The sequence below is a fragment of the Nanorana parkeri genome, unplaced genomic scaffold (assembly GCF_000935625.1).
Source record: "Nanorana parkeri isolate BGI_ZX_2015 unplaced genomic scaffold, ASM93562v1 scaffold18, whole genome shotgun sequence".
In the NCBI taxonomy this organism is placed as follows: domain Eukaryota; kingdom Metazoa; phylum Chordata; class Amphibia; order Anura; family Dicroglossidae; genus Nanorana; species Nanorana parkeri.
In genome coordinates this window covers 1243185-1258201 of record NW_017306286.1, presented here as the reverse complement: position 1 = coordinate 1258201, position 15017 = coordinate 1243185, and the positions used below count along the sequence as shown (strand labels likewise).

Genomic DNA, 15017 nt, shown 5'->3' with positions numbered 1-15017 from the left:
CGCCCCCCCCCCCCCCCCAGTTGGAAGTTGGGGCATTTTTGGTCAGGAGTGCGGTGGGATCTAAACTCACTACTGTCCAGTCCTACGTACAGTGTGCCTCTTACTGGATAGAAGCTTACACAGATAAACAATCTATTTCATTGGCACATTTTTCTCACCAAGGCATGGTGGTAAACTGTAAATTAAACTTTACCGCTCCTCCAGATATGGAAATGTTAGAGGTGTCCAGGAGTGAGCACCATCTTTTTGTTATAAAAAGACTTGTAGCAGTATGCGATGTATTTGTAGCTTGGTTATAGAATCTGCAGATTTCAATCTTTAGTTTGCTTGCCATTTCAACATTCAAACCATTTGCCATTTATCAAAACCCGTGGATATAAAGCCTTTTTCTATTATTTAGTTCAAAATCATGTGATATATGCCATTTTCTTCCTGGAAACTTACCCTGTCAATACCGATGCCTTTCTTCTGGGCATAGGCCCCCCAAAGCATGAAAACCAAGCCATCAAGGTTCTTGTTCAGCCAAGAAACCACCGAGTCCGTAAACTGCTCCCAGCCTCTGTCTTTATGTGAATTGGCATTATGTGCCCTTACAGTCAGCACCGCATTTAAAAGGAGAACTCCTAAGACAGAAAATGTCATTTTCAGTTATAATTTTACAAACTTTGTAGTCAACACCTTTAGTACACTTACACAAGAGAATGTCTGCCAGTGATAGAATACATGAGATGCCCAACAGGCAGTCACCATATCTAACATTAGGACTTAATGTTGTTGCAAGAATTGGTTACTATTCAAGTGCTGGTGCACCAAAAAGTAAAAAGTTATCATGCATTGCCGCTTCCATTTGGGGGCTACAGACTGTTAGGAGTTTCTTTATCTAAAAGTTTCATGTTTATATCTTACAAAACATGTGTACAGTGGGTATAGAAAAGAAAATCACCCCTTTAAAATAATCACGTTTTGTTGCTTTGCAGCCTGAAATGAAGACAGACAGTTGTTTTATCCAGCTGTATTTACTCAGTGCAACTTATAATATCCAAGTGAAAGATAGAACACCAACATGTCAGGGGGAGGAAAAAAAATAAAATCAAAAACAGAATTTGTTGAACCACCTTTTGCTTTAATTACAGCCTTTAGTCTGTTGGGATATGTCTCTAACTTTGCACATCTAGACTTTGCAATATTTGCCGACTCTTTGCAGAACTGCTCAAGTTCAGTTTAATTTGATGGTGACTGTTTGTGGACTGCAGTCTTCAAGTCATGCCACAGATTTTCATTGGGGTTTAGGTCTGGGCTCTGACTAGGCCATGCAAGGACATTCACCCTTTTCTCCTTCAACCACTGTGGTCATTTTTGCTGTGTGCTTTTGGTCAATCTTGAAAGGTAAACCTTCATCCCATTGACAACCTTCTGGCAGAGGGCAGCAGATTTTCCTCAAGAAATGACGGTATTTTGCCCCATCCAGTTTTCTTCTTTCCTGACAAATGCTCCTGTCTCCCTGATACAGAGAAACACCCCCATAACAAGATATTACCACATCCATGCTTTACTGTAGGAATAGTGTTATTTGGATGGTGAGTCGTATTAGATTTCCACCAGACATATCGTTTGGTGCTGAGGCCAAACAATTCAATTTAGTCTCATTACACCTTTTCTCATGTGGCCTCAGAATCTTCATGGTGCGTTTTGTCAAAGTTCAGTCATGATGACTGCATGTAGCCTTTCTTGAGGAGTGGCTTTTTTCTTGCAACCCTCCCATACAAGCCCCATTTGTGGAGAATTTGTGATATTGTTGTCACATGCACACAATGATGACTTTGTCATACTTTCCTGCAACTGCTTCAGAGTTGCTGTAGGCCTCTTGTTAGCCTCTCTGACCAGTTTCCTCCTGGCTCTTTCATCCAGTTTGGAGCGACGTCCTGATCCAGGGAGGTGTCTGTATTGTACCAAATACCTTCCAACTTCACAGTGTTTCTGGACATTGATAAAGCCTTTGACATTTTTTGCATCCATCTCCTGCCTTGAGCCTGTCCACAACTTTAACCTGCAGATCTTTGACAATGCCTTGCCACCCATAGTTGATGGTTTGCTTCAGTTGCACTACCAGGGACTGAAATGCTCCAGGAAAGCTCTTTTCATGCTGAGCTAATCAAAATGACCACAGCTGAAAGTCAAATAGCTTTGTGTGCCATTGAGAAGGCGTTTAGCTACACCTGATTGAGTGCACAAGTCATTTTTTAGGAGGGTGTGAGCCTTTTTCGAACTCAGTGATTCCGTTTTTGAATTTTTTTTTTTCCCCCCCGACATGTTGTGGTGGTGTTATATCTTTCATTCGCTTAAGTAAATAACATGGTAATACATATGTGCAAGTGTGAAACAAGATATTGCTACGAAACCATTAACAGCAATCTTACATAATGGATGTTAAACGATCAATATACAAAATGTAACAGTTTTTACCTTGTTTGGCCCACCCAGATAGATCACCATGTCTGGGGTGCTCAAAACCCTCAATATCTACTTGAAGTTCCTTGTACATGTTTTCCAAGCTAAAAGCAGAGCATATGTAGTTCTTGTTATGTAGATTGCATGCAGAAATAAACTGATACAAACAGGTTTTCATACAATTAAGACTTTACAAGATGCAACAGGAGGAGGGAGCGCTGCCTGCTGTCAGCATGACTGAGCAGAGAGGAGAGATGCTGTCATCCTGTCAGTTTCAGGATAACAGCATCTCTGTGCGTGACCGAGCGAAGGATCGGTAAATAGCTGTGATTTTTACCGATCCTGTGGGCAGGACAAAAACTGGAGTGATCAAGTGGTCACTCCAATGTTTGTAAACAACTGGGAACACATAGTACTATGTGTGCCCAGTTATGAATGAACAGAAAAATCATCATCACACATTACACATCATCGCTGTTTTTCCTCTACATCCTGGTGACAAAAAGAAGGTAAGGCGAGCAGATAGCAATAAAAACCTGACAGGATCTAACTCTTCTTCAGACTACCGTAGAAGATTGCTCAACTACATGGATTTAAATCAAGAATGCAGGACAGGATTTACAATTTTCCAATATGCTAGATATAACACTACTGTAAATTTGGGTACCTGGGTGGGGGTGGTACAGGCTTCTGAACACTAAAGCACAATCCATGAGCCTGGTTGGGTCCATGGTAAGGATCCTGTCCCAAAATGACAACCTTCACCTAGATAATAAGAATACAAAACAAAATAAAGCACACATGTACATACATATTATACTCACACATATATAGTGTTGGGATGGAACGGAGATGGAGGAACATAGGGAATTCTAGTTAAATGCACATAATGTTAACTGGTTCATGTGCACCACATTTAAAAGACCCTAAAGTACACAGCCCCTAGCCACAAAAAAAAAACCCTAATGTTTGTTATTTTACAAGCAATTGGAAGTTTACTTTTTTTTTTTGTTGGCAATAGACAAGTAATGCATGAGAGAAAGTCAGTTGTAACTAAAATCATATAAATCAGGTATTCCAAATCCATTATATTTTTTTCAAAGTGGTTTTAAGTTGATTGTATTCAAATATATTCACTTATTGCACAATATTGGCCTTTTTGTCAAGTAGAATCCATGTATTCATCTCTCTACCCTCACAATATTTCATTTTGACATTAATTGACAACCCCAAAATATAACAGTATCCTAATTCTCAGATGATTCAGCTACTTAGGAAAAATGTATAAAATCTGCTCATGCAGTGGTGTATTAATCAATGTAATTTAAAAACACAAAACACCAGATACACCTCCTGTAAATGTTTGGTGAATATCACATTCACTGCTTTATAAATATACAAACATGTTTTATAACTAAACAGTGGTCTAGATCCTTGGTTCTCAACTGGTGGGTTGTGAACCAAAAGTGGGTCACGACCCCGTGTTCAGTGGGTCACTGCATGTCTTCCACTTTTCTAGGTAAGAGGCTCCTGTGCCTCCCCCTAGTGCAGCACTGTCAGTTCTCACACCAAGTAGCCATTCAAAATATGCTGCCGGGCACAGAGTGTAAGATTGAGGTGGGGTGGGCTGGGGCTATGGCCGTGATGGAGCTTCATCCATATGTGCATTGCTTACAGCTCCCTCACGTGTCCTGTAGAGGTGCCTGGACCGGAGTGATGTCACAGTCTGGCTCCTGGCACCTCTACAGGGCACGCAAGGGAGCTGTACAAAATGCACATATGGACGGAGCTCCGTCACAGCACAGGAGCCCGCACTGGACCCCAGGCTGAGAATCCGCTCCAGTTCTCATAAGGTGGGGAGACTACCTTATGAGAACTGTAACATTTTTGGGAGTGTGTATGTGTGAGAATGTCTGAGTGCGTGAGATTGTGTCTGTGATTGTGTGAGTCTCGTGTTTTTGGAGGGCCCATTCATACTAGTACAGTGCGTTAATCGCATAGTAACATGTGATTAACGCACTGTACCACGCAATCACACCTACCATGCATTCTGATGTGGGTGGTGTGTTGCATTTGCCATTCATTTGAATGGTACCTCAAATGCACCTCCCACCCACAGCTTGTACGCCCGCACCAGAATGGGTGGTACCCCAATTCCGTGCATTCCACTGCAGTGCGACTTGAGTTGTGATTTAATGACCAAGGACAAATGTGGGTCCTGAGGTTACACAGATTGAGAACCACTGGTCTAGATAAACCAATATCTAAATAATGCATACAACATAAATACATTCCTACAAGAAAATAAGGCTGCAGCTAATGATTATTTTCATAAATCGATTAGTTGAAAAAATTATCGGGCAACTAATCGATGGTTGCATAAATATATATCTATCCATCTCAATAGTTGCCAACTATTCTCATAATCGATTAGTTGTTGCAGCCCTACAAGAAAATATAACCAAAACAAAACCTAATTTGTCCCAAAACAAAATATAACACTTTCTTTGATCCATTAGGGAAATGCATGTGTGAAAGCTGAACTGAAATGTATTAACACTTGCAGTGGGGCTACCACTGCACTGCAAAGGTTACGTGCTGGTTTTTGACTAGGGTCAAAAATAAAGATATACTCACTGAAACCTCTGAGCCAGCAGGCAGTCATAGCGCTTTCTTCCTCCTATGCTGCAGCGATGGTATGTCCCTTGGCATCCTCACGTCCTATGCACTGTATTGGAAGTGATGGCTCAAGTAACTTGAGACCGCTGCAGCAGAGGAGGCACCAGGGTCCAATTTAAGAGCCGGCTGGCTTTGAGGATCAGGCAAGTAAAACTTTTTTGTTTTTTACCCTTGACTAAAACAAGCAGTTAACCCTTGCAGTGCAGGTGTAGCCCACTGCAAGGGTTAATAAAACTTTTAATCGGAGTTCTGCTTTAAAGTCTGCAACCTTAAAAAAAAAAAGAAAACCAATGCGGAATAAAATGGTGCCCACTAAGTGATAGCATTTTGCAGACGACAGGTTCTCTTTAATGAAAAGATAAGGGGTCTAACTGACCCCTAATGTCACCTATGACAAAGTAATTGAAAAAGCAGAATGGTTACACACAATGAAGTTGGTTTATTAAGGTAGAGAATGTAGTATATGTTCACTTTGCAAAGTACATAGGGCAAGACTGTGTTCGCTTAGAATACCCCAAACCAAGCAAATTTTTTTTAAAAAGTAAACATAGCTTCGCCTTATTCACCAAGTGCAACATTCGCACTGCCAAATGAGCTCAGGCTATCTACATGTGTTCTTTGTTACGCACTCCGTTTTATTACTAGTCACTCGGGGACTTAAAGACTACTTCTCGAATTCAGACTCCTGCTGCTTATCACTCTGGTATATTTTTCATTGCAAGATACATCTAATAGGTTGGACTTGATGGACTAATGTCTTTATTCAACCTCAAATACTATGTAACTATGTAACAATGTAACAATGCGGGGAATTTAGCAAGACTGGAGTAGTTGTCCATAGTAACCAGTAATCAGCTTCTCTCTTTAATTTTCATCATTTACATGAACAAATTGAAGATAGAAGCGGATTGGTTACTATGGACAACTGCTCCAGATTCTGTCTGCTAAAGTTTTCATAAATTTCCCTCATTATTACAGACTCGTTAAGACCATTTCTATCGATCACTTTTAGTTCTGCGTTCAAATACTGACATAACTGCAATAGGGCTGCAAACAACTATACGATAATGAGAATATTTGTCAACTATTCTCATTATGGATTAGTTGGTTGGATCCCCTAGCTCTCTCGGGGGGGCCAGCAAGCAGTGAGTGGGTGCAATAGCCAGCCTGCTATTGGCTATTGCAATTTGAAAGGGCCAATGGTAGGCTGGCTATTGCACAAGCCCACTTACCTGCTGTATTTACATTCAGATGCAGTCTGTGGAATCTTGCCACTGGCAGCTGTCATTCCCTGGCCTCAGCTATTCAAGCGCCATGTGCTTACAATAATAAAAATAAAAAAATTATAAAAAAAGGTGGGGAAAAATAATTTTCGGTTTCGGCCTGACAAATTCTGCTGTGGGAGGTGCGTTGCAGGGCCATTCATTTTAATGGCACTCCAAACATGCCTCCCACAGTGAGATCGCCCACACTGGAATGCATGGTACTGCAATGCTGTGCGTTCCAGTGCGATTGCAAAAAATTGTTCATACAGTTTTATTCTGAAGTAAACTTTGTAACACTGCATTTGTGTATTTTATTTTGAATTAAGGATGGCATTTCATTTTTTTTTTTATCTGATTAATTGAAAAAAATAATCTGCCAACTACTTGATTATGAAAACAATCATTAGTCGCAGCCCTAAACTGCAAATCAGCAAACATACAAAAGCTGGCTTATAACATATACTTACATCTCTAATGTCACACATTTGAGTCCAGGTAAATACCTGGTGAGGAGGGGGATACACTGTATATCGTTTGCGTTCTTCAGAGACAAAATTTGTCAGCTAAATGAGAAGAAATTGTATCATATTTAATATACCGTATGTACTGCTCCTAAGAAATCATTTGTAAATAGAATTCTTTTATTATTGCCAAGGCACAGACAGGGAAATAATCAGACCAATACATTATTGATAACTTATTCAGTGATCTTTAAGGTGTTGCCAACAAGTGCTAGGTTACTCTTTCTTTTTCTGATGTATCAGTACACATTAGAATAGATAAGCCAAAAGAAGAGGACATGAGAGTATTGAATAAAACATTTCGGCCCATTAAAAGAAGAGGACATGAGAGTATTGAATAAAACATTTCGGCCCATTAAAAAAGGAGAACTGTGGGGTTAAGGTTTTTCCCCATAGTTCTCCTTAGGGTAACGGGAGGACACAAACTAGCGTCCTCCCGTCACCCTAGGCTCAGTATACCGCAAGCTGTAGCTCGCGGTATACTGAGACGCTGAAGAGGATCCCGACAATTGTGCTGGGATCCGCCCAGCTGCGTCACTGACAGCTGGCTCTGCCCCCTCCCCCATCCGTTCCGCCAGTCAGCGCTGGTGGATCGGGGAGGGGGGAATCCATCCCCTCCCCTGTCACGGCAGAGAGCCGTGACAGGATCGAGAGGTGAGCGAACGCCGCTATGTGTTCGCTCACCTCCCGATCTACTGAGCCGACCTGTGACAGTCTCATTCTCACAGGGAGCTAGAACTATGAGGTGAGTGAAAAGCACTCACCTCATCGTTCTCCTTTAATAGCTAAATATACCAGTGATCAGAAGTTCTCTAATAGCGACATCTGAAGATCATACACAGAATTTATTATACAATTGCATCATATGTTTATCTTCGGTCACTGCCAGCTTTACCTGTGAACACTTCCCAATTTACAAAAATGCCATGGCTTTTATTAACCAACAGCAGCAATCTGTCATGGTTCTCACTCAAACTATTGGTTGCTACCACGATGTGGCTCACTAAGTACTTGTACTTCTTTAAATATGAACACAAGGCTTTATTCACACTTGCAATTTCCTTTTGTGTCCTCTATATGCAGAGGGAAATCTGTGAGGCTAGATGCTGCGTTTATGCTTCTAGATGCTTTAAATGATGTGCGTTTACATGCATCTGGTACCATCTCCTAGCATTAAATTGTGTTACATGCATGTTGGTGTTCTCATTTTGGTGAATTTAGGTCAGATCAATCCCTAGATGCACCTGACTTCTATTTTGTGAACACGCAGATGAAAGCATCTAGATGCAAGGTGTGACTTTACCCATTGACATTCATTAGATGCAGATTAAAAAGAATTTACAAATGCTTTTTAAATTCATATAAAAGCAGCTAATCGCACACAGTGGGAATGAAGCCCATCAGCCCAATAGACTCTTGGGCTTCACTCACACTATGTGCGATATAAAGTGACAGAGAGCGTTATTTTGTGCATTTATGTTTTGCAGTAAGGCAGCCGAACTGAAATATGAATGGCAGAGAAGATGGAGCAGATGGCTCCTATTCAACACAGGGGCTTGCAGGATCTGCTCCATTTTCTCAGTTTAGAAGTGTGGTGCACTCTCTCCAGTAGCCCTCTTTAATTCCCACCATAGCTTCACAAGCATGTTTAGATGCAGTTTCACATTATTATTTTTTTTTAAACTAAAAAAACGTTACTTTTGCTTTAGCCCAGCCTTTACTAGGACCTTTACCTTCATAAAGTATGGTTTGGTGAACTCCGAAAGCAGTTCTTGCTTCCAGCTCTCCCCGAATCCTTCCGGCACATAGCGGGCTGCAAGTCTCTGTAGCGCAGCTGCTTTATTCTTCTGAATGCGGTCCACCTGTTCAGGGCTCAGTGGAGGAGAGGTTACTTTGGGGCTGTTTTCCTCATCTTCTTTTCTTGTCCTTTTGACAGGAGTTGTCTGCGGGCAATAACAATCAGACAATGGTTGTCCAATGTAGAACTTGAACTTATGCAGATATCTTATACCCCTTGATCTACATAAGGACATCATGACATATCAAATGAAGAATTTGGCAGGCCCTGTACAACCCAGTACCCTGTCTAGCTATATGTTAGAATTAGTACACAACTCTGATCAGTATAGTAAATGCTCAGCTTCCACGCCTCCTGCGTCACGTGGTCTCGCAGTTCCGGTGTCAGAGCCACATGCTGGATTTTCGCGCTTAAACGAGATCAGCACAGGTATCACCCCCCTCCCAGACTCCTACATTCTGATTGGCTGATCAGCCACTACTACACCAGGAACGAGGCGTGAGGCGCAAGGGGATGCCGTTAGCTTGGTATATCACTCTAGTAGTAAGACTACTTTTGCACTCTCTACAGCTAACCACACACTCTATGACGCCTGTATACAAAGGACATGCTAATACCGAGCCGTGCTCACACTGCGGACTCTTCCCCCTATGTGTGTATTATGAATACTACGCTGAGAAACGCATTGACTGTATCCTGACTAGCTATCGCCGCTCATAAGCAGTACTATACCTCGCCGTCCTGTGGTTTTATGTCCTCCAGCCGAGCCTCCGAGGAAGACCGCTTCTTGGAGACGGGAGTGAAGAAGGAATTGATGGTTTTCTGCCCGAGCATTCTCTTTCCTGCTGGAATACAGCTTGCCCGTCACCTGCTCGGGGAATGGGAACATTTGGCGCCAAAATTCGCTGCCTCTGTCCTGCCTTGTAAGAGGCGGATCCGGTGGACGGGTTGCCATGGTTACATTATAATCTAACCTGCTGTAATCACTTCCTAACGGACTCGGAGCCTAACCACATACTAGATATAGCAAGGCCCGAGTGCTGCAACTCACTAAAGGACCCTATATTATATAAAAGCTGTCACAGACCGCAGACTTAAAACTGAGATGATTACAGAATCCAGAAAGGAGTGGTTGGAGCTGGGGGACATGCTTCAAGGCTAATTGAACCTTATGCAAAAAATCTATTAAATGCACCCACAATGATAAAATGAATGTTAACGCTAAACGCGGTGGGGCCCCCATCACTGCAAGGGTTAAATTCTTGTTGGGTGTGTGCATTTAGCGGGTCCTTTCTGCCCGTGCGTGCCCGCTAGGGGGCGCGCGCGAGCAGAAAAAAATTGCCGTCTGGAGACGGCAACCCGCAGATGCTGCAGTGCCGTCCGTTCGTTTTTTTACTACGGGCGGACGGCAAGAGGTTAATGCATGGGCAAGCAAACTCTGCCCCTCCAGCTGTGGTGCAACTACAAACCCCATTAGGCATTGCATGACACAGGCATGACCTCCAGAGGTATATGCAGGAAGGGATTTGTAGTTGGGCTGGAGTTTGCCCACCCCCGATCTGGAGGGTAGAGCAATAAGCTGTAAGGCCCCATTCACACCAGGACGGCAACGTTTCTGCGTGTTTTTTGTTCATATGTAAGAGCATTTTAAGGCTTGTTTTCAGTTGCAAAAACGCGCTGATTGACGCATTCACATTGAAGTCTATGAAGCAAAACGAGCTGACAAGAGCCACAAAAGAAGCTCATTGACTACTAAACAATGGCTGTATTTGTACATGTGATTCAGTCATTTGCTCAAACAGCCAGGAATACATTGGATTATGATCTGCATGCGTTTCGCCATGGGAAAAAAAACGCAGGAGGAAACGCCCTGGTATGAATGGGGCCTAACACTGTACCTTATTCCATGCTGCAACAGGATTCCATGATGGAGTGCGTCCCCTGAAACCTCTTTAAAGCGCTCTGGACAGCATGCAGAGCCAATACCCCTGAATTGTATGTGAGGATGGAAAGGGTCCATCCACGACACGGAGTGTTAAGCTGGCCATACATCTATAGATTTTCTATCAGCCTATGGTCGGATGGAAAAAGTGCAACAGATTCCTCCATCTAGGCTAAACTGTGTGGATGGAAGAATCTCCCACTGGGCCAAACTTCAGTATCTTTCTAGTCGGCCCCACTGGCTCTTAAAACACCTGAACAATGGCTGCATCCAATCAGATTGTTCAGGTATTATGAGAGCCAGCAGGGCCGACTAGCAAGATACTGAAGCTTGGCCCAGCGGGAGATTCCTCCAGCCACACAGTTTAGCGCAGATGGAGGAATCTGTGCCACTTTTTCCATCTTACCATCGATAATCTGCAGATAATCTATAAGGTGTATGGCCAGCTTTAGCGAGAATAGGTGTGTCAGAAGCCTGTCGGAGCAAGGAATAAAGTAATATTACAGCTTATTCTTCTACCCTCTAGACCAGTGGTGGTGATCCTTGGCGCTCCAGCTGTTTTGGAACTACAAGTCCCATGAGGCATTGCAGGGCTCTGAAAGTCACAGACATAACTCCCAGAGGCAGATGCATGTTGGGATTTGTAGTTTTGGAACAGCTGGAGTGCCAAGGTTCGCCACCACTGCTCTAGACTAAACAAGTATTTAACCCTTGAGGTGCCAGGGAGCCCAGCTGCTGTACATGGCAGGGTGGCTTTCACATGTTTGCAAAGGTTACACAACTAACCTCAGTTTATAACGCAAATGATCTCATTTGTATTCATAAGCAGTGATTTGACTGTTTTTTGTTTTGTTTTTTAGGCCTAACTGAATGCAAAACGCCATTATTCTTTTAACTGGAAGCTTTGTGGCTCTTTATATGGATACATTTGTAATAAAAAAGACTCCCTCTCACAGAAAAAGGGGTCATATGGAAGAATGTGCAGGGTCCTCAGATCTGAGTTCTTCTTCTGAGAGAGAGGTAAAGAAGAAGAATACATCTCCTGATTCTTTACTGGAACAATGCTATATTTGGAAAAGAATAAGAGCAGTGAACCTGAACTGTGATTATACTATTCTCTTTAATAAGATAGAAGCAAATGAGATCTATCTGCAGCTGGAACAAGAAATAGTATATTTTTCAGGTAGGTGTTCACAGTGAATATTTTTATAGACACATCTAAAGCCAGCCTTGGGAATGTGCAAAATTTGTAATTTGTACAGTTTTAAAATGTATTTAGTAGAGCTGCAGCAATTCATCGATTTAGTCGATTAAAATCGACGATGGAAAACGTTATCAACGTTTTCCATCGTTGATTAATCGGCTAACGATTGGTTAGCCTGTTCGGGTCTCCACACACGACCCGAGCCGCACATGTCACACTGGACACGATGCCGAAGCCACGCCCACCACTGAAGCCGCTGCTCCTCACCTCGCTGTGAGCTCTCTCACTGGCCGCCGACAATCGAGGGCCCACGATCTGAAAGTAAGTCAGGGTCCACATCTTGTTGACTAGAAATGTAGCTGCCTAACTGTAGTGATCTGAACATAATTCCACTTCCCTCCCTTTTCAATAAAAAGGGGGTGAAATTAGTCTGGTTTCCTTGAGATATTCTGACATATTGAAAAGTGCTCACTATTAAAATATGCTGATCCTTGCCTGCCCTCAATACAAACTAGTGCAACTTGAATGATGTTCCATTTTGCTCACGTGGTTAGAACTTTCCTCCCTGTTCACATAGAAAAGGAATGGACTAGCACCTGTTCACACAGAATTTCCAGTGAGCGTGATAAGAAGTGCTTCTCATAGTTGTAAGAACATTTTATTGCAACCTATGAAATTTCGACATGACCCAATCGCACTCTGATTATCGCAGGAATATTCCAATCAACCAGTGTATGACCATACAATTTTCATAATTGTCCCTTGTTTCTCCTACTACAAAACAAATAAAATAGGCAGCCAACCATTTTTAGAACCAGCAACAGAGCAAACAAATGCTACCAGGCCGAAGAGAAGAGAGAACTGGGAACTGGATGCAGCTCAAAGAGCTGCCTGAAGGACCTTCACATCAGACGAGGCTGAAATGTCCACCTTGGAGAATGTGTGAAGAGAAGATCAGGAGGCAGTCTCAGGGATCTCAAGGCTCCCTGATTTTCAGTGAGTCTCCCGCTATTATAGCAGCTCCCTGACGTCCGCGAGAGAGGCATTTTATCTCAGAAAGGTTTACTCTGAGTAAACCTTTCCGGTAAGATATCAGTGGGCAAGGTTTCAGAGTGAGGCTTGCCTCCTGGAGGAAGGTCATGTGAGAATAGCCTCCGAACGATGCTTGGCTCTCAGAAGGAAGAAGCTACTTGCTGCACAGAGAGGGCGGACATAGACTACTATTGAGAGCAGGTACAGGCACTGAGATCTACTGCTGCAGGGTTGAGAGAGTGCTGTTAACCCTTTGTGGATAATATAGAATCAATTATATCTCCTGGTTGTCTAGTTATAGAGAACATTTATTTCATTTGCTGCCCATAGCAACTAGTCAACTGTGTATCAGGGAATTTACTCCTCAGCGTTTTTTTAAAAAGGTCTTGGGCTGTCTAATAAATTGTGACCTTTACACTGACAGATACTTGAATATCAATTCACAAATCTGATGTGTGTATATACAGTGGGGCAAAAAAGTATTTAGTCAGCCACCAATTGTGCAAGTTCTCCCACTTAAAAAGATGAGAGGCCTGTAATTGGCATCATAGGTAGACCTCAACTATGAGAGACAACATGAGAAAACAAATCCAGACAAATCACTGGCTGATTTGGAACGAATTTATTTGCAAATTATGGTGGAAAATAAGTATTTGGTCACCTACAAACAAGCAAGAGTTCTGGCTCTCACAGACCTGTACCTTCTTCTTTAAGAGGCTCCTCTGTCCTGCACTCATTACCTGTATCAATGGCACCTGTTTGAACTTGTTATCAGTATAAAAGACACCTGTCCACAACCTCAAACAGTCACACTCCAAACTCCACTATGGTGAAGACCAAAGAGCTGTCAAAGGACACCAGAAACAAAATTGTAGACCTGCACCAGGCTGGGAAGACTGAACCTGCAATAGGCAAGCAGCTTGGTGTGAACAAATCAACTGTTGGAGCAATAATTAGAAAATGGAAGACATACAAGACCACTGATAATCTCCCTCGATCTGGGGCTCCACGCAAGATCTCACCCCGTGGGGTCAGAATGATCACAAGAACGGTGAGCAAAAATCCCAGGACCACACGGGGGGACCTAGTGAATGACCTCCAGAGAGCTGGGACCAACGTAACAAAGGCTACCATCAGTAACACACTACGCCGCCAGGGACTCAGATCTTGCAGTGCCAGACGTGTCCCCCTGCTTAAGCCAGCAGGCTTTTTTTTCCCCATCATTTTATCTGTTAGTGTTTTACTCAGGAACATTCTCAAATTATATTTATCAATATTATTGGTATATGGATTTTATTTTACTGTGTATATGTGTTTGTGTGTATATATACAGGTGAAACTCGAATAATTAGAATATGGTGCAAAAGTAATTGCAGTAAGTGCTGCAAAAGGGGCCCAAACCAAGTACTGAGTACGTATGCATGCTTGTACTTTTCAGAGGTCCGATATTGTTCTATGTACAATCCTTGTATTATTGATTGCATGTAATATTCTACTTTTTTGAGGTTGTGGATTTGGGGTTCTTGGGGTTTTCATGAGCTGTAAGCCATAATCATCACAATGATGACAAATCACGACTTGAATTATCTTGCTTTTCATGTAATGAGTCTATCTCATATATTAGTTTCACCTTTTAAGTTGCATTAGTGAAATAAATGAACTTTGCACGATATTCTAATTATTCGAGTTTCACCTGTGTGTGTATGTGTGTGTGTATATATATATTTATTATTATTATTTTTTATATTCTGACAGCAGCCGCTGTTGAAAAAAAATCAGAAAGGGCACTTCTCTGAAATGAGACGGGCACCTCCCTGAAATAAGGTTTTGCAGGTTGGGATGTGTGCAGTCTTGCAAATTTGGGAAACAGTTACTTGAAACCGAAATGCCTAATAAGCACTTCCAGATCTAGTAGCACCTTGACAGGGAAGGGAGGAACCAAAATCTTGAGACCCTAAGCTTGAATGATGGTCTGTGAAAACCACCCAGAGATGGTGGAACAGGAAGCTGGAGCACCATAAGGGCTACAAGGAAAACCAATTTATGATTGAGAGTAGAGAGAGGATTGACTCTAATGGGTTCAAATGGCAGTTTCTGAAGCCCAGAGAGAACCAGATTCAGGTCCAAC

The 15017-nt window shown here is 42.4% G+C and overlaps 2 protein-coding genes across 3 annotated transcripts in view; one reads left to right on the top strand and one right to left on the bottom strand.

Annotated features, from left to right (window-relative positions):
- The window catches only part of UNG (uracil DNA glycosylase), a 10485-nt gene extending 874 nt beyond the window's left edge, over positions 1–9611 (bottom strand). Inside the window, exons 1-6 of one of the 2 annotated variants that reach the window (XM_018560718.1) lie at positions 9444–9611; positions 8647–8856; positions 6860–6955; positions 3116–3213; positions 2464–2552; positions 445–623 (exon numbers count right to left, since the gene is read on the bottom strand). In XM_018560718.1, the coding sequence (XP_018416220.1) occupies positions 445–623; positions 2464–2552; positions 3116–3213; positions 6860–6955; positions 8647–8856; positions 9444–9545 (774 nt within the window). In that variant the 5' untranslated portion in view covers positions 9546–9611. Of the gene's footprint in view, positions 1–440; positions 624–2463; positions 2553–3115; positions 3214–6859; positions 6956–8646; positions 8857–9443 lie in introns of both variants that reach the window. The other variant, XM_018560727.1, reaches the window with a different exon arrangement.
- A 1960-nt stretch (positions 9612–11571) lies between these two features.
- Positions 11572–15017, top strand: part of ALKBH2 (alkB homolog 2, alpha-ketoglutarate dependent dioxygenase) — an 8498-nt gene continuing 5052 nt past the window's right edge. The window contains exon 1 of the mRNA XM_018560440.1: positions 11572–11836. Coding sequence (XP_018415942.1) covers positions 11572–11836 — 265 coding nt within the window. The remainder of the gene's footprint in view (positions 11837–15017) is intronic.